This window comes from Osmerus mordax, chromosome 15 (genome assembly GCF_038355195.1).
Source record: "Osmerus mordax isolate fOsmMor3 chromosome 15, fOsmMor3.pri, whole genome shotgun sequence".
Lineage (NCBI taxonomy): Eukaryota > Metazoa > Chordata > Actinopteri > Osmeriformes > Osmeridae > Osmerus > Osmerus mordax.
The window spans coordinates 9,533,094-9,553,016 of NC_090064.1; the positions used below are offsets into that span (position 1 = coordinate 9,533,094).

At 44.7% G+C, this 19,923-nt stretch overlaps 1 protein-coding gene across 3 annotated transcripts; it reads right to left on the bottom strand.

The window, feature by feature from the left end:
- Window positions 1-299: 299 nt before the first annotated feature.
- esyt2b (extended synaptotagmin-like protein 2b) lies at window positions 300-19,713 on the bottom strand. 3 transcript variants are annotated; one of them, XM_067251794.1, is made up of 23 exons: window positions 19,032-19,713; window positions 16,073-16,114; window positions 15,220-15,354; window positions 14,766-14,842; window positions 14,544-14,616; window positions 13,470-13,559; window positions 10,952-11,007; window positions 8,953-9,073; window positions 8,111-8,287; window positions 7,723-7,805; window positions 7,225-7,273; window positions 6,941-7,030; window positions 6,725-6,820; window positions 5,303-5,359; window positions 4,208-4,282; window positions 3,914-4,000; window positions 3,601-3,750; window positions 2,906-3,273; window positions 2,664-2,762; window positions 2,226-2,357; window positions 1,936-2,041; window positions 1,510-1,559; window positions 300-1,326 (listed from the first exon to the last, which is right to left on the bottom strand). In XM_067251794.1, exons 1-23 carry the CDS (start codon window positions 19,434-19,436, stop codon window positions 1,281-1,283), a joined length of 2,664 nt encoding a protein of 887 aa, XP_067107895.1. In that variant the 5' UTR covers window positions 19,437-19,713; the 3' UTR covers window positions 300-1,280. The 3 variants fall into 3 exon arrangements, with proteins under 3 accessions (XP_067107895.1, XP_067107894.1, XP_067107896.1); XM_067251793.1 differs by lacking the exon at window positions 5,303-5,359 and adding an exon at window positions 6,086-6,187; XM_067251795.1 differs by lacking the exon at window positions 5,303-5,359.
- Between the last annotated feature and the right edge of the window lie 210 nt (window positions 19,714-19,923).

The following is a 19,923-nucleotide window of genomic DNA, read 5'->3' on the forward strand; positions in this document are numbered from 1 at the left end:
GCCCCTAGGGTTGACCGCTTAAAATGAGTATAATGATGTATTATTAACTTGTAAATATGAATTTGTTATGTTGAAAGCATAGCTGTTATGCCAGGCACCACTCACCCAGTAAGCGCCAAAATTTGATTTTACGTCCCTACGTAATGACGTCACAGCAAGTAAAGCTTGACAAGCGCACTAGATGGCACCAAAGTGCTTTATCTCGGGGTTCACAAATGGAGCAGGCCCAGTGTAGTAGGCTACATACGAGTAGACATCCTAAAACAAGTTACAAAAACGGACATGTCGTTTTTCCCAAGTAAAGTAACTCTTTTTATTATTATTCAAAAGCCTTAAGGCTGCTTGTTGTAAAACTCAAAGATGGCAAAACAGTTTGTATGTATAGTGATTTTTTAAGGCACAGGTAGGGGTAACAGGATGTGGGTTTGGTTATGGGTAATTAGTGCATGGCATACCTAGAATACAGCATGGCAAAATCTGTCATTTTGACACACACACGAAAAGAAATCAAACAATACTGCTCAAAAAAAATGAGCATAATCCTTTTCCTTTACACACTATTTAAAACTGGAAATTCAGTAAACTCTAAATCTTAATTTAACATCCTGTACACAGATCCATACTATATACAGCACTTCCCCATCCTGAAACTGTCACATTATTCAGACAATATTGCACCATGTCTATTCCGAACATAATTGGAAGCACACAACAATTAAATAAAGGATACACATAACACTGCATGACCAAAAATGTATGTAACAAATAAACATATGTTATATATGCTACTTTCAACAACTTTTGTGGCTCTGCCTGTCCCTTTGGTGTGAAGTGTTAACAGCATTTGTTGAAATCTGAGAAATCCCATAAGTTTGCACGTGACATTTTAGCATCGCTCCTTTTAAGGACGCATTAATATAACAGTACCGCAATCAATAGAAAGACCTGCACATTCTAACCAGTAACATTTATGCTTATTATGTGCATGTACATAAAAACAGACAAGGCAGTAGATATGCTGTGACACATCTAAATCTTCCGGTATGCTTTTCACAACAGTGAGCATATTGGGAACTCTGCTACTACACTTCATCTCCTCTACAGCTGTCTGTGTTGAAGTGAGGAACAGACAGACAAAAAAAATTTATGACATGAAAATGATGTGCCCTTCAAAGATTTCACTATACTGAAGTGGAGAGTTGTGTTTTCCTGTGGATGTCGGCAGGTTCAGACAGCATGTTGTGTATCATGATCAGGAAGGTCTGATCATGTCTCCTTTCCTATACTTGGGCAGGTTTGCAGGTGCCGTCTTCTGTGAGATTGTACCTACAAGAAGTCAATGATGAGTGATCCTGAAACATCAACATATAGTGAACTATATTTGTCTATGCCATATTTCATATATTATGTAATGTCTCATATTCGGACTCAAAAGCTTTAATATTGACGTGAAAATGTACGAGAAAATGTATGTATCCGAAAGAGCTGACAATATTCATTTGGATTTACCATTGGGTCCATCCTTTAGCTATGTCATCACTGCTCAAATCCACCAGTGCCTGTAAATGAACATGTAAACAATTAAACTACAAATTCCTCAATCAAAACCTCATTTCTTAAAAACAAACAAAAAACAAGCATCTATCTACTCAATGCCTGATCCACCATGTCAAAATGATCCTTTCAGGTTTAGCATAAAAGTACACTTGAAGGTTCAATTTGTGATTAGTCGTTTAGTAATTTCATCTTATCCAGAGCGACTTACAGTAAGTACAGGGACATTCCCCCAAGGCAAGTAGGGTGAAGTGCCTTGCCCAAGGACACCACGTCATTGGCCTGTCGGGGAATCGAACCGGCAACCTTCTGATTACTAGCCCGATTCCCTAACCGCTCAGCCACCTGACTCCCTTAAGATAAGATAGCACATGCTGGTACCTTCCCAAGGAGTCCTTTGTGTTTGGACAGAATGCTTCCTCCATTCTTCACAGTTACATCTAGAGTTCTCCTGTGAAGCTCCACCATAGACACACTGAACTCAAACCTGCACACACACACACACACACATCACTTGGTTCACCCCGCTCCATTTGAGAGAACTAATTGAGCTATTCAATTTCATCCGATCTGTAATGCAAAACCGGACCTTGTGTCCCCAACTGCAGAAAGTGAAGTGTCAAGTAACCTGATGGTCCAGTGGCTGTGTCTGACGGAGGGATGGGACTCACGTTTGATCGTATACTGGGTTCAGGGTCTTCTTCATAGTGCTGGTCTTCCTGCGGCCAGTCCTGCTCTTGTCGGGCAGCAGGTAAACGCGGATAAAGGGGTCCGACCCATCCTTGGTGAATGCTATCAGGTTCCTGAGGGCATCAAGAAGTCAGTCATATCACTAATTATGACCATATTCCTTGAGGGTTTAGGTTGGGTTTTGGTGCAGTTCTATTCTACGGGCGTATGTGAAGCCCTCTGTGACATTGCTTGTAAAAAGGTCTGTACAAATAACATTTAATTTGATATCGTAGCTGTGGTTTTCTATGGAGGAATATGATTTGTGAAGAAAATAAGATACGTGGTGTGAAGTGTTGCCATCATTCCGGCCCTCTTGTTCTTATCCCAGTGATAAACACATAGTATTCTACACCCATTCTGTCACTCTGGCAACTCACCGACAAGCGTGCACCACCACGATGAGCTTGTTCCTCTGGGAGCTGTGACGCACGGTCAGCTGGACTTCCCCCAGAGGGTACTGCCGAGGCCCGGAACCACTGTAGACACAGCACAGGCTTATTTTGTTTGTTATTGTGTCAGTTTGTTAGTGAGCGAGTTCAAATGCACGTGGGTTTGTAAGAGCGTTACGTGTATTCCCGTGGCTGTGTGCGTGCACAGGTGTGTGTGTGTGTGCACTTACTTCTGCAGCTGACGTAGCCTCTGCTGCAGCTCCTGGGTGTGGAAGGGAAGGGAGATGTCTGAGGCCAGGCTGGCATTGGACTCCTTGTGGGCCAGGTGCTTCTGGGAGCTGGAGATGCATGTGCCCAGGTCAGAGCTGCTCCGGAGGGGGCTGGCCGAGTAAGGCTCTCCCTCCCTCCGATGAGGGTGTAGAGTGTGGGTGGAGGCCTCCATCGGGATCGGAGGGGTCGGGGTCAGGGGGGACTCAGAGACGGAGGGTCTGGGGGTGGGACCTGGGCCTGGGACTGGGAGGTTGGCGGCCGAGCTGGCTTTCCTGACCTGGACGGAGGACGGTTGGCCGGATGCACTCTGCTTCTCCAGGCACAGGATCTACACAAACACAGCGGGGGCAGGACCTTAGGATGAGGAATTTTACTGTACATAGTATTTGTATTCAACGAAACTAGGTTCGGCTATAACTGGGCCTACTGCCAATGCAGTTGATCAAGAAATGCAACTACAGTGGGAATAATGTAAAATGTACAGTGTACATAGAAATCATGTGTGCCGAGTACTTGATCAAGATAAGTGTGGTAGGAAAACCAGTGAAGCTGGCTTTTCCGCCAGTTTGCCGCCCACTGCCATCAGACAGTGTCAGGCTGTGTGCATACAGCCTGTGTTTGACTGCAGAGCCACAGGGGCGCAGTGCATGTTTACCCGCAGTGCCATCTTGAGTTTGATGGTGGAGCTGGGCCCAGAGTTCTTGAGGGAGAAGCCCTGAGTCAGCGTCATGTCCTCCATTGCCAGCAGGCCGCTCAGAGGCACCGTCAGGTTACCCAGGGTGCACTTGTGCCTGTCATCCTTCACCTGGGAGCAATCAACCGGGCCGACAGACAGCTAAGTTAGATTTACTACACAGTATACCTGTTTCATGTCCGACTTTAGATTGATTATTTTTCATTAGATTTTATATAATAGGGGTTGGAGTTCACTGGTAATAGGTTTTTAATGTGAAGATGTGCAGTTCTACCTCCACTTCCAGTTCCTGTCTCCTGGGGTTGTGGACCAGGAACGAGAAGGCCTCCTCCCACAGAGGCTCGCTGGTCTTGTAACGGATCTGAGGAGGCAACACAACAGCAGTACTGAATCACCGCAACATGAGATGCACGACAACAACACCCAAGGGACAGAGGAAAAAAAACCGAAACAAACTTGAGGTTAACTCACAGCCACAGTGGGCCTTTGCCCTAAGAATAAAAGGTTGGAAACACTTTTATCTCGTCATACAGAGAAGTGTGTTGACAAGCTGTGGAGTCTCACATACCTTACTGCTCAGGCTTTTGTGTCCGACTGTAAACTTAACCAAGGGACTGGGGTCACTGCTGCCCTTCTTCCCCGTCTGCACGAGGACCAGGACAAGAGAGGTGACTTAGTCAAATAGACAAGAAGCGTTGTTACTCGTCACGTCATTCTAGGAGAAGCACACCGTTTACCGTGAAACTTGTTTTCGCGTGCGTCCCAGATAAGGTGATTGTTTAGGCAGGGCAACCCGACACTGTAGCTTTCAAGGAAACAGCCCAGCCCCAGCTTAGACTTCTAGGAATTCTAATTGTGCTTATTGTGTTCTCAGGTTCACACAAAAAGCCACGCTCCCTTATGAACAATATACATGAATGCATCAAAGGTTGCCAGGTTACTAGTGCCCACAATGCTCTGGGGAGACATGTAATATCTAATAGGCTACATGTGCACAATGAGAAACATGATAACTGTACAACACAAACCAAACAAAGTACAGCATCACATGCCAGAACTGAGTTTTAAAAGGAACACGAAAGCACAAATGGGACAGGTTAAAAATGGTTCTCCATTATGGGTGTGTGTTTGTATGTGTGTGTGAGTGTGTGTGTGCAAGACACAAAATGCATTGAAAGGTATTTGAATGGAAACACACATAGATACTACGTGTGAATCATGCGGGTGAGGTTCTGATTTCTCTCCCCGACCCCTCCTTCTCTCTCGTATCTCTCTTTCAAGTACGACTTGAAAATCCACTTGAACTTCATCAAGGTGTACCCCAATTAAACGTGTGTCTTGCTAACAACAAAGCAAGTTCCAACAGGATGAAACATGAGAATTCAGGAAGCATCGGAAGCATGAAAATAAAATAAAAAATAAAAAAGACAATTAAGTCAGGCACATACTTTACCAAGGCATAACTGAAGAGTCTCATTACAATATCATCATCCGTTGCCATGCATGTGACGAATCAGTGCTCGTTTAACGGACACGTAATTATTTTGGTTCTATTCACCATGGTGTTCACAAGACTCTGGATGGCACAAACAGAGAACACACACACACACACAAGCGGCATCTGCGTGATGTGTGCATGCGAGCCCGCTCTCTCTTACTTTACCTTCTTAAAGACTGAGGCTTGCTTCAACCCTTCATAGTTGAAGTCTAACAGGTTGGTCTTTTAGCCAAAGGGAGAGGGGGAGAGAACCACACCCGGAGTTAGTAGAATGAGGATGACTGAGTATGGTTAAACTGTATTAGAAGGTGATTGGTTGAGAACAACCCAGGGAGGATGAGAAAAGGTCTACAAACAGATGTGTGGAAAAATAGATAAAGAAAAGAACTGTCAGAAGAATACATTTTGGACAGATCTGGGATTCACCCCAGAAAATGGTTGTGGGAGACTTTGTGGAGCTAGTCGACTGTTCTCAACATGCCTAGGATCTGCTCTAAAGTGACTGACAAATATGTGGAAAGATACTCAAGCTGAAGAAATACATGCCTGCCAGCTACTTTCTACTTGCTACTGCAAATCTGACAGATCGATAGATGGACACCTTTCAACACACCCCTCAATATGATGTACCTCAAAGCAAACCATCGACTGTTTCTATATACCTGACTGATTTACTGCACTGCTGGCTCTCCATAATGATTCTTTTTTTCCGATATCTTCCCTCACACGTACAGCATATATTTTTTTCCATTGATTATTTTATTAATCAATGGTTTTTTAGAATCAAAGTATTATTAGGAATTACACCATGCAGCAAAGTCACTTGACATTCTTTATGGTTGAAGACTGCAGGACCTCTGTTATCCGTTTCCACTCCACAACACACAATGCTAGCATTAGCGCTAACGCTAGCGCTAACGCCAGGATGCAGAGTACCGGAGAACTCACGAATAATGTTCTATACACTGGTGTACTGTTCTCACAAAAGACTAGGCCGGAAGCCCTCCTCTCTCTTAAGTTTCCACAGCCCAGACTCCCTGTGAAGACGCTCTTTATGGTGCAGGAACGGAGAGAGAAGAAGGAAGGGGGGAAATGGAATAAGGGCTTGGAAAATGCTCTAGAGATACTCTGCTACAGTACGCTTGCTAATGGTTGGTGATGTCCTCTCCCTTGGCTGAGTTCGGGGGGGTCAGACAGATGTTTTCCTGCTCATGCGAGCTCACCTTGGGGAGAGACTCTAGGTCCTAAGCATACCAGAAATCTTCTACTGCTGCCCACAGTTTTTTTTTGTCGTTAAAAGATCTACCTCTAGGCCTGGATCAGACTTGTTGGTCAAAAGACATTGTTGAGGGTGAAAACGTTGCATAGTTGGGTGAAGGACAGGAGTAGAGAGAAGGAAACATGGATTCCTGACAAACACATAACAGATAAAGTGACTGAGGTCTTCAGGTCACCACTATGCATATGAACAACTCAGAAGAGGAAGACTGCAGCATATTATACAAACACCAGTGCAAGAAAAGCTCTGCAGCCATTATATTTACAAAAGAGAACAATCGTCAAACAAGTGCACTTGTATCCACGTACCGGTAGGTTCTTGGCTGAGTCTAGATACACCACCAGCAGAGCAGACGAAAGCCCCTCATTGGTGAGGCTCCTATCTGCACGCACGCTATTCAACACCTGATTGGACAGAGGAGACCAGGAAGCCGACACGCATCATGACAGACAGAATAACAAAGTGTCCGCTAAGTAAATACATAATTAAAGGGATACCAAGAGAAGCAGGGGCCAACACCATACCTGGTCCATCTTCTCAGGAGTGGAGAGAAGAGAGAGCCACTCCAGTTTCAAGTGGAGCTTCCCCGTAGAGATTTCTTCAAGATGAAACCACTGAAAATGTATTAACGAATGAATTCCAACAAGGTTGTTAAGTCTTCTGCGTCAAATCAAAGCAAAAAGGTTGATCAAGTATTTCATTACTTTTGAAGACGTGTATTGACGAGGGTACATTTATATGATACATTAACATTGTCAATGAATCTGACAACCACCCCGCCAAAAAAACACGCGAGAAGCGTTTTTACCTCGTCCACCTTCTGCTCTTTGTGAAGCTCCGTCAGATCAATCATGAGGCTGCGATTTAAAATGCAGACAAAGATTTAAACACGAGTCAGCAGGGGGAGAGAAAACATAGATTGATCTCAACTGAGGTCTATATATATCTTTCGGCAGTGCGTTCGCACAGTCGGTCTGGACCTGCTTCGGTACGCCATCCCTCTTGCCCCTGGGAAGAACGCCCATGCTGAGCTCGGATAATTGCAGTCACTCATTCATCAACGGGGTTCGTTATCTACGGTTGGCTAAAGAGCATCCATTATCTGGACGCGGTCAGGTGTCTTTGCACAGGAGTTTTCGGAACAATCTAGTTCATCCGCGTACTGGATGTCAGCAGCGCTCAGGTCATTACAGGAATGTCTGGTATTGAATGTGAACAGGCAGGTGTAATAAAGCAGCAGCGAGCAGCGTGGGCTCATGATGAAGCTCAGTCTGTGAAATGAACCCGTCTGATCTGATGATCATACCTGCCCAGGAAATCGTCCTTGTCTGGGTCTTCATCAAACAGCTCGATCTCCAGGTGCTGGCCCGAGTGCTCGTACACCAAGGCCTAATGACCACAACAACACAGTGTCAACTCAGAACAAGTCGACAGCACATCTCGAAATGCTATTCATATCGCATGCTGTTTGTGCCTAGACACGCCAACACACACACAATCCCTCCATTCGATTTACACAGTTTCCTGTGAGGAATGATATTGATTGAAGCCAGATTAGAGTAAGAAAAGGAAAAAAACTCAAGGGTTGAACGGTAAGTGTATTTAAACGGTAAGTGTAAGGGCATCGACACGTGCGGAGACAGCGTCGGCATGTCTGAGGAGCGAGTGAGTTGCGCCTGTTTTCCATTCATCACCTCGTACACTTCGTTCCATTTGGGGTGGAGGCACTCCTTGATGGTCTTGCTCTGGAAGAGCTGGTTGCCTATCTGGATGATGCCGTAGGGGTCGGACTTGCCCTTGATCAGCCCCCCCAGGAACTTATCCTTCCCCTCCAGGTCCTGGGCCTCCAGGAAGTGGATGCGCAGGACTCCCTGGACAGACACACACATACACGCACAGCAAAACATCCATTAAACACATACAAAACATCCATTAAACACATACAAAACATCCATTAAACACATACAAAACATACATTAAACACATACAAAACATCCATTAAACACATACAAAACATACATCAAACACATACAAAACATACTTTAAACACATACAAAACATCCATTAAACACATACAAAACGTACATTAAACACATACAAAAAAGAAAATATGCGCGCACACACAAAGAGGGACCACTTGAGGGCAGGGAGAGTTTTAATTATAGAAGCCTGTGACACTTCCAGGCCAAGCTAGGAAGAGGAGATAAGAGCTGACATTAGCTGTGGAACATAGCAAGGCTTTGCTCGCAGCTGTGTGAAACATGACCGCTAGTCATCAAGACAGAGTCGACGATCTCTGCTTAACAAAAGTGAGTGAATCAAATGATACATGATATTGTGGGTCTTCTCACCGCTACTAGCTACATAGTTTATTTGATTATTTTAGCATTATTGTCGGTAGTTACTTTGGAGCGCTTTTGTTGCAGATGTTATGTGTAACAACTTTTGCTTTTGTTGTTGTTGACATGAATGCTAAATGAAGCGAAGGCTGAATGCTAACTGAATATTGCATGATGTTGTAGGTCAGAGACACTACCTTAGGCAGGGGGAAGCGCAGCTTAGCCAGCTCCACATCGCCCACCAGAGGGATGGTGATGCGGTTGGGTAACACCAGGTAGCTGGAGATGATGTCTTGAATTATACTGTCCGAGAAGCCACTGAAAAAAAGACGAGAGATAGATTAGATGGATTGAATGGATGGCGTATAAATCATGTTCACATAATGTCATTTAAGCAAAAAGGAATATGTTATTTGGTTATTCTGAACGTTAGACAGAAGAGAACATTGGAATGGGTTCAAGCACGTTGTTGGAGTAAGCCAACAAAGCTCAAAATATCACTGTGATCCAGTAAGAAGTCAATAATATACAACGACCTTCAGGTCCTTCCACAGGACAACAACAGAGACCTACAGGCCACAGTGAGGGAATCCAAATACAGATACATGTACTGGCAGTAACCTAGCAACGGGAGGTATTTACTAATGCTGACGGACGCAAAACGTCTTTTTAACTGGTCGTCAGTTCTCAAATACATGTCTTCAAATTGACACACAAGCACGCTGAACTGTGGCTGACAGCGCAGCATCACCTCAGGGTGCCTCTGCACCGTGTCTCATTATTTCCTTTCTGTCCAGCCTTAAGGAAGATACCGCAAGGCCGGTGTGCCCCTCATAGAGCAGATTTAAAGGGGCATTAGAGGGAACATGACTCTCCCCCCTTACAGCGTGATCGATCACGTGGAGGAGGTGCACGGTTTGGGGGGGTGGGGCGGGGGTCGGGGGGGTGCCGGAGCTGTAGCCGTGTGGCAACGGCCGTGGAAGATTCCGGCAGCTTCAGCTGTTATTGTTCCCTGCTGACCTTGCGGCGGCGGGTGACTCCGCCGTCCTCACCAGAAATAACATCAGACCGCCACAACACACAGGCCACAGACACACACGTGCGCGCGCACATTCAGTGGAGTTGCTGAGAAACGTCCGATGCGTAGCGGCCATGGGCTATCAGATAAAGAAGAAGAGAGAGAGAGAGACTTCATGAGCCGTGGCATGGTTCTGGGGGGTGGGGACTATGACTGCACGGTGGGGTGGGCTAAGGGAGAAGGGGGCGGGACAGTGGGAGTGTCTTCAGACTCTGCTGTAGTATGCAGCTGACGCTGCCAGTCCCCTGCGCTCAGGGAGCTGGAGCATGTCTCCTAACGCCAGACAAGCCCATTCCCAAAACCAGCCCTGCAACACACCACTCCCACCACCCTCTGCACATGAGCAGGGGTCCCATATCACACACACACACACACACATCAAATTGAGTCATGGTCTACTGGCAGTTGAGATTGATTACACATTTCCAGATTCTTTTCTGAGGCTGGGCGGGCGTGTGTGTGTGTGTGTCTGTCTGTCCTCCAAGAGATAGGATTTCATTTTTGATTTCAGGTGCTTCAACAGTGGGAAGTTTTTTCCCCACATTGTCCCCGCTAACAGTAAGTATTTGTTCTATAAGCTAATGAAAAACCAAAGTAGCTAAACAGCTGTGCTTTACAAAGCGATCTCTTTAATTCCAACTCGCCTGAAGAATTCCCCAAGTCCCCTGGTCATTAGCCAATTATGTCTCAATACTCAAGTATTCCAAACCCACTGAGAGCGGCCCGATTTAGCAACTACTGTACTTTCACTGAGACTAAAATAATGAGATTTTAAGAAAGAATGGGATGAAAACCGCAGTGTTTTGACTGAGCCGTGCCACTACCCTGACTGTGGCTTTGTAAAGCACTTGCAGCACTGTGTTAAGCATGAAGGCTTCATGAGGTGAAAGCAATACAGCTGGGAGGCCATATTCTCCTTGCAAGAATAAAACACTCACACGGGCAAGTGCAGAAACACACACAAACACACCCTCTCGACACACACATATTGACACGTACAAAAAGAGATAAAATACTTACAAACTCAACATGCATAGCTACTCTGATCAGCCCTGCAGATAACTGTGCTAGTTCAGTGTGTTAGGAGTTGACTGACAAACCAGTTTCCCAAGACTTACTTTAGCCCAGGAATGTCAAGAATATTGGTCAAGCCAGTCCAGTTGATGTCCAAAATCTACAAAGAAAAGAGAAAGAGGACCGCAGAGAAGACAAGGAGAGAGAAACAGAAAGAGAGAGAACAATTAGGAGTCAATCAAGACAAACATACTCGCAAACAGAACCATATTTCCCTGCAGTGCAGTAGCTGGTTATTGTTCTCATTTCTTTCAGTCACAGGTTCATTTAATTTCTCTGAGGGAAAACTAAGACATGAGAGGGGAGGGTGGAATATAACAGGCATCCTCTTAACTGGATAAAGCATTCAACTTTACCGATTTTTACGCCACACTTGATGTATCGTCAGAGTGGCACAGCTCTTGATTAATACAGATACTACTAAAACACAACACCAGGAACAGCCAATTGAGAGCCAAAAAGGCATACCGACACATATTCCTGCTACTAAACCAGTTCTACCACAAATCGTACTAATTGGAGGTTTAACAAAGACCACACAGTGAGGAGTGTCTGTTATTTAACCTCGATGGACAGGGCCGTTTTTTTCCTGACTCCTAGTGCAAAAGGGGACAGATACCCGTGAGGCCTCTTGGTGAGTCATCACCAGCTCAGTGAGCCAGCAAATCCTGCCGAGGGACTGCACAAACACCTGGCTTACGAAAACATTCACATCCCCAATCGCCTCGAGAAACAGCATGGCTGGTGTGGATAAAATGGGATCAATGGATGTGTACCTTTCTGTGGTTAGGCTCCTGACAATTGCGTGTTTGCAAAGGAGTCCTATAGAAAAGAGCATTTTTGTTCTAGGCCAGACTGATGCTGTTAACACTGCACTTGATGTAGGTAGATCACAAGCGCAGTCACGGGAAAGACATTCTACTCTGAGGCGGGAAAAAGGCATACAGCTGACAGCTCCACTTTAAAATCCTCTCAACACTCTGCGGCGCTTTCATTTGTCTCTAGACCCGAAGTATTGGTTTCACTGTGAGTATTAATTGCTATTCCTTTCCAACCCCATCTGTCATCTCTATCTCTCTCTCCATGTCTCTGTGTCTTTCTCTCTCCCCTGCTAGTTGTGTGCTCAGCAGAAGATATGCACTTGTGCAGCAGTGATGGTTTGGAGGAGGGGGGGGTGGGGGAGGGGGGGGTGGCACTGCAGGGTTATCAAAGCTGCTTCACAGACAGCAGGCAGCACCTCTCCTCTGGGCCACGACACCTGCTAACAAACACCAAGCCCCAGCACAACTGGGTGGCAATGCCCCATGCTCCATGTGAAAGTGGAAAACAACAAATGAAGGTTTGATTGTTTTGAATTTCCCCCTTATATTCAGGCCAGTACAAATGCTGCATCAGCATTCTTTCATGTTCTGAATAACGCATGAGTAATCTCAGCAATGTCACATAAAGCATGTGTTTCCTATACTTTTAGCATCACCTTTATGACCATATCATATCATCCTGTGTATAACCACTGTATAACCACAGATTCAGCATTCTGTCCTGAATAATGTATTAGGTATCATTAACGGTAAGTGTTTAAAGTTATTACAACAAACAGTGCTGCAGTCGCACACACAACCTTTTATTTCCATATTTTACTTAGGTTTTGCATGAAACCCAACAAAGACTGGGGCTTAACCTATTATGGTCTGAGAATGTTTTCCTTTTATTTGGCACAGAAAATCAGTCCATTTATGGCGAGCACTCATACAAAGAAGACTGAAGCTTTGGTATGCAGTTGTGTTCACTGTAAGGCAGTCTGGTATATGCACTGTAGTCTTATACATATTTCTTTCTGCTTTCTTCCAGGTCATGTTCGCAGGGTCAGGCTGACTTAAGGTAGAGACATAATCAGCTGCAAGGCCACTGGGATAGCTGTGTGTGTGTGTGTGTGCGTGCGTGGGTCTGTGGTTGTGTGTGTGTTTGTGTGCGTGTGTGTTTGTGTGTGTAAGTGTGCACTTATATCATTAACACCAACTGGTTTTCCTGACATCCACATAAAAAGAATGTGATTTACTGACTAGCTCCTGCACACATCCCCCCACCCATGTCTCCTGCAGTCTATCTGCTCCCTGGCTCTCCCTCTCTCCCTCTCCCTCTCTCTCCCTCTCTCCCTCTCCCTCTCTCCCTCTCTCCCTCTCCCCCTCTCCCTCTCTCCCTCTCTCTGTCTCTCTCTGTCTCTCTCTGTCTGTCTCTCTCTCTGTGTGTCTCTCTCTCTCTCTCTCTCTCTGCGTGGGCTGCAGAGGCACAGAAGAGAGACCTACCAAAGTAGGGCTAGCCTCATCTGTAGCTATTTAAGGCTCCATCCTATCCACTGGGAAAATCCCATTCCGACTTAAGGTACCAAAAGAGTTGGCAGCAATCTATGAACTAAAAAAGAAAGGGCGTGAAAGAGAGGGGGATAGATTATCAGCCGTAAGACACATATCGGACACATTAATGAGCAGGCGCCTTCGACGGTGATGTGAAAGTCTGATGCAGGATGGGGAGTGACGGGGAGGAGAGTTGCCGAGGACTCACAGGTTTCTTGAGGAAGAATATCGACAGGGCTCCAATGAGAGGCATGTCACCTAGCAACGGCTCCATGACCACTCGCAACACTCCGTGGAGCTGTGGAGACAGAGGATTAGGGCGTGAGACAAAAGCACTCGCGATGTCGGACATGCTCACACTACACACACAGACAAACACACTGCTGTTGCCACCCGAACACGCATTGGCACACACACACAGACTAGGACACACATGACACAGGACAGGGAACGGACACGTCCGGGCCCACTGACCCACCTAATGAGCTCTCCTCACAATCTCTGAGAAGGAACGTTCCACAGAGGGACGCTGCATCACATGAATGAAAGAGATAGTGTTCAGTCAGCCACTGCACACTGGGCCATCCAAGCCAACGCAACACTTGGAGTCACTCTCCGTATATGTATGTCATACATGGAATATAACGATTGACAAGCATCCTTTACATATTTATATAATACCGGATTAAAAGAATACATTTTGAAGTTTGTGATTTCGAAATGTGTGGCTGTTTTGGCACGACACTACAGCACAGTCTGAGTGTGTCTGTGTTTTCTGTTCAATAATAGAGGTGCTCAGAGTGAAGGTTGTTCAGGGTTAGCTTTTTTTCTCAATGCAGACAGCTTGATTGCTTTTCCTGTCAGCTATATTCTGCTATTCACTGGCCAATTACATATTTCAGCACTTCAGCATAGTTCTATTTTCTTTTGGTCTCCCACAAATACACACACACAAACAACACGCACACACACAAATATATACACATCAATATTATGTTGTTTTCAAATGAGCTAAGTCAAAGTAAGATTACAAAGTGTAGAAATATAATATTGATAACACAGTCCAAAACCTTAATTAAACACCCAACATATTCCTACCTAGATTTAATAGTATATGAAAACAAGTGGTATAATAAAATATGATGAATGTGCTCCACTTGTTAAATGACTTTTACGTAAAGCCACACAAAAGTTCAAGCCAGCAATTATAAAAATGTACAAAACTTAATAGATCTATGTAATTTTGGAAACATCTGCAACATTTAGCAGAGGTCTCCATTACCTGAATGCTCTTAATGCCAGCTTTGCAGTAGTATCTTTTCACTTCTACATCAATTTCAGTGTTCCCAACAAAACTGCAAAGAAACAAGTGTCAGCATAGTCAAACCTCAATGTAGCAGTCGATTAAAACTGAGTTTGGTTCTGAATGCAAGATGAGCTCTGGAAAAAGGACCCTCCAGGTGTGACATGACTGTATATGTCCTGGCAGGATAAGCCAGGTCACCTGATTTGTAGATCCATGATGATTTGACGCTTGTCCACGTTCTCTGTGTAAACCTTGACCCCGTTGACCCTGAGGGGCTGGACCCAAAACAGACAACGGATCATGCCAACACATCTCTGCTCGTCTAAGATCACAACCCCTCCCCCCCCCAGCGTGACAGTTCCCCACAACCGTGACCCTAGAGCGGAAACTATTTCAGAAACACCCACCCCTCCCCCTGCTGTCCTTACAACGCCTGCCAGGGGTCTTACTTTGTCTCAGAATAAACAGCCGAAACAGAACCATTTCAGAATGACATTTCACAAACTTCAAAACCACACGGCCACTTTGTTTGAAGAGTTTATGATGTCAAGAGTCTCACGATGGTTATATTTGTCTAACTACCGTCTAACTACCAACAAGCGAACTATGACCTAAGGGCTCTCTCCCTCCATGGTTAGGCAGTGACTCTCACCTTGTCGCCCATGTCGATCTTGCTGAAGCAGAATGAGCCCAGATGGCCATTGGTTTCCTTTACTGCTGGCTCGATGGTGTCCTTGAACAGCTTCTCCACAAACTGGCAGATGTAGGGCCACATCTGCCTCACTGTCTGAGCAGGTCACAGAAGGGAAACAGGTCAGTGGGCTGGCACCAATGGCACGGTTGGCACCTGCCTGGTTGCTACTCTGGCCAACACTTTCTGGACTCATGGTCTGGCAGCTTTCATCATAGACATTAGGGGTTCGCCTCTCTAAAACTAACCTCCCGCTGAGGTATTACTAATCTACTAAATGGCTATAGAATGCCATCCTACAAAAACTGTAGATTACAACTAACCTTCCCCCAAAACGATGTGTCCATGAAAGCTACGTGAGAGCCTTTTTTATTAATCTCCTCACGTCTATAATTCAGCATGCATGCAAGGGCACATGCTGGTGAAATTTTTATCAGCTTGTGCTTAACATAAAGTAGTGTTGGTAGTAGTGTGTACATATCAATATTTCAAACGTCCAAGTTCAGGGGATTGCAATGGGGAGTGGTCAAAGAAACTGGAATATGACTGGCTCCTTGGTTTACGCATCGTATGGGGCAGTGGCTGTGTGCTTCAGCATGCCGCAGTGTGCATCGCTGCATCTACCGCTATAGATCTGCTGGTGTGAGGATGGGAAGGGGGAGGGAGAGAGAGAGAGAGAGAAGGCGAGATAGAGAGATGTACAGAGAGAGAGAGAAAAGCTCCACATTCCTGTGTAGTCATCAAAGAGGATTCGAAAGCAGAGGCAGGCCTTCATCCAAAAATAATAGATCCGACAATCTCTCTTTGCCATTACCTTGTTTAACCACTCCACTCTTTCAACGTCAGGGAAGTGGACCTGGGGAGGGTGAGGAACAACAGACATTAATGAGTTTGTGTGTTGGATTATAGAAGTAATCCTGTTTCAGGTTTTGTTACTGACTATCTTTGTGTAATGACAAATATCTCTCGTTGCACCAATCATCTGGTTATCAAATATACAGTGGCTGAGCACAGCACAGACTCAGCATCAGGGATAGAGACAAGTGCCCTAGGCATGTACTCTTTATTCACACACACACTCACACACACACACACAGTCAATCTCACTCACTCATTCATACACACCATCTGTGTATCATTCATTTTCTCTCCTCCTGACCTCCCCCCTCCCCTTTACCCGGCTTCCACCATGAATAAATAACAGCAGCCCCCACAATCTTCTGTATGACAACAACCATTTCTAAACAGAGAGCATCACACCCTTTCATCCCACATGTACAAATAAAAAAAGAAGCTGTCTATTTGTTATTCCCCATGCGGCAATAGAAGCTGTGATGGAGCCGAGTTAAATACTAATGCAGGTAAGAAGAGAGCTGATTCAGCATTACTGTGACTGGGAGGGACTGAGCAGGGAGAGGAGTAGGAGGACTGGGAGTAGAAGCAGCAGAAACACACACTGGATCATACCGAATTAAAACCTGGAAGTGACTCGGTGAAGCAATTAGGAACACTCACAGGGTGAGTGACAGGGTTGGCAATCATCTGGTCCCCAAGTACATCCATGCTACTTAAAGACTCTGAAATGGCTTCAGGAGGACTATATCTATAGCATGTGAGATGTTTTTATTGCAAAACGCCCATTGGGACAGGCCTTCCTTGAATAGCCCTAACCCTTATAATAATCCCTTCACAAGTAGACTGTAGGTTTTTTCATTTTCAAATGAATAAAATATGAAGATGGGAAGTTGATGTGACCGAAAGGGAAGTTTAGCATAGACCTTTGTCAGAAGGACAGCGGAAGTTAAGACATCACGTACAGGCTGGAATCAGGTTTGGTTGTCCGCAAAGCTGAAATCTTTGCCGACACAATGTCTTTTCTCTTCAAGAGATTCTCGAGAGGATTTTATTTTTTGTTCTACTTTGCCTTCACCTTGAGAACTTGTGTCTCCCAGGACTGGTGAATAAGCTGCTGGATCTGTTTAGGCCTACTTCTCACAGTCGGCAGCATTAAACTGCAGATGACTCACTCTATATACTTCACCACCAAGAGACTTTAGCTTTACACACAAAATAAATAATATAACAGCGCAGCATTTTTTTGCCTGATAGAAAAGCTTCTTGAGATTATTTTTCAAGATTTATGAAAGCTATCAGATAATTTTTTGGTAGTGCTCTTGTGTAAAAAAATTTTTTTAACAAAGTAAACTACAGCATGTACACATGTAGTTATTAAATATTTATTAAAAGGGATTAACAACAAAAATATAGAGGATATAGACTCGTCTGGAGACTCATCCCGTCTGAGAAATTATATGGAAAGACATTTTCGTCTGGGGAGGTAGGCTGAGGAGAAATGCCTGGTTCATTTAATGCTTCAATTTAAAAGGTTTCTCATAAGGACAGGAAACATCATACAGTCTCCTAAATATGACCTACATAAGTAAATCCTCTTCCTCCTCGCATGAGTAAAAACCAGATCAGGTGTCTGTTGTTATATCAGGGAGTGTCTTCTGAAGGCTGTGCAACACAATAGCTCAGTGTGTCGGTCACTGTAAAACAACTATGAGGATACACACATTGAGAAAACAACTACTCTGAAATAACACTCTTAAGCATGCTACTGTTCAGTAGTGCTTGCTGGCAGCTCCAGAGGAAAGGCATTTCATCTACTGGCAAATTCAATCAGGGCATCTTTGTTGGAACCTTAGGGTCTATCTCATAACATTATACTAACAGACCTTGGACAGTGTCCCTCTGTGACAGTTTGAATCATTTCTGTTACTTTACACAAAGGAACCCAACTTGATGTAAGCTGTTAGGTCGTTCTGTTGGTCTATAGGCCCCTTAACTAAGATACAATGGTTAGGGTTATATTTTTATGAAGCTTTAGGCTGGGTATGAAATTGAAAAGTACTTTTGTACTGATTACATCCTCTATCCAGTATTTTCCACTTATCATCAATGGACCCTTGTTATATAGAAGCAGTATATTAAGGCCAGATTGCTGAAGTAGGGTGATCTCAAGCGCTGTCTCACACAACCTTTTCAGGTGATTGAGCCTTAGGCAAGCCACAGGGCACAGGACAGTGTGACAATGCCAAACATTTGGGATAAAAATAGAGTGAAAATTGGTCATGACACCCCATGTTTTTCCCATGACCAAATTGGCAGTCACCTTGTCAGTTGGAAGGGCAGAAGACACCATAGCTGTTCCCCAAATTCCCTGTAAATGACTTGGGCTGTTCTGTTAATGAGGGTCACACCTTAATCACATTCTTAGTTTCTATGCGTAAATGGTTCAAAGCACCAAAAAATGTACAGGTGATCCTGTTAAGTTTCAGTAGTAAGCTTGCCCATCACTCCCATTGCCTTATGTATACCACATGAGCCAGACTTCAGTAAAAGTCAACTTTTGACCAATATCTTGGTGACAAGTTCATTTTCCATTCTTAAGGATGCAGTTAGCTGTTGTTACACAGTGGTGGGACTTCCTATAATAGCAGGGTCCCTGTGGGCATGTCTGCATGTGCCCGGGTGTCCGGTTTACTATTGTGCCTGGCTGTATTTAGAAAGTGGCTCAGTGTAATGTCACTGCTGAGGACAGCTGCCTAAGCACAGCTTTACATGACACTGTATTGCTCCCTCCTCAAATCTGGTGATGGTTTTCCTAGAAACTCAGAAATTGTTTCACATGGACTTAGAAAAGATAACATGAAATCCTATCCATGGAAATAAATGTGTGGCAATGGATGCCCTTTTAGGCCTCATCTTACCCATGACGGCAAATCTGAGGTGGTCAGACTTTGCTTTAGGGTTTTCTCCTCTTGTTCAAAGAACGCATAGGCTCTGCTCAGTCTATTTTTCTTGCCTCCAGTGTTTCTTCTCCACCAGTAGAATATGACAAGTCCAATCAGTAGCCAGCTGAAACTGAATTCCAAATAACCCAAAACGTATATGGGGAATATAAGAACAAACGTCTTTGCGAACTGAATCCACGTGTGAGTGAGTTCCCCCGCTGTGGACCCCAAGCTGTTATCTGGTAAGTCCGCCGAGGGTTGAGCAAAGTTCGGATTCGCTGGAACTGGGCTCGGTGAGTTTTGTCCATTTTCCTTAGGTCCAGTGGAACTTGCATTCTGTGAATGTGCTCCTCGTACAGCCGTCATGCTGTCTCTTGACATTTCTTTTCCCTAAAAGTCAATGTTGTTTAGAGTTATAAAAGAGCGTCCTCTTCTTGGTTAAACCGGTTTCCATCCGTAACGTTAAGTGAAATTAGCAGAATTGGAATAGCCCATTTAGGTTAGGTCGCCTTCATACCAGCACATTTTGCGCTGATAAGAGGGGGCGTTAGCTATAAGTTGCAACCAGCTTCACCGATAACAAGTTATACATGACAAAATTACGGACACAATAAATGATTCCTCAAATCAACAACACACCTATTCCGCAAACCGAACAGTCCACTTCATTTGCCCCACAGCAGCTGTGTTTGAGCGCTCGAGCGACAGGCGCATGATCGCGTTCTGCCCACCTTCTATCTGGCTTCAAGAGGGTGAATGGCAAGAGCGCAAAATCGCCACCTCGTGCTCACCAACTGTATAAAAACAACAAAAACACTTGTTGCCTAAAAATGAATGGGAATTGAATCAGGTTCAGCTAATCAACATC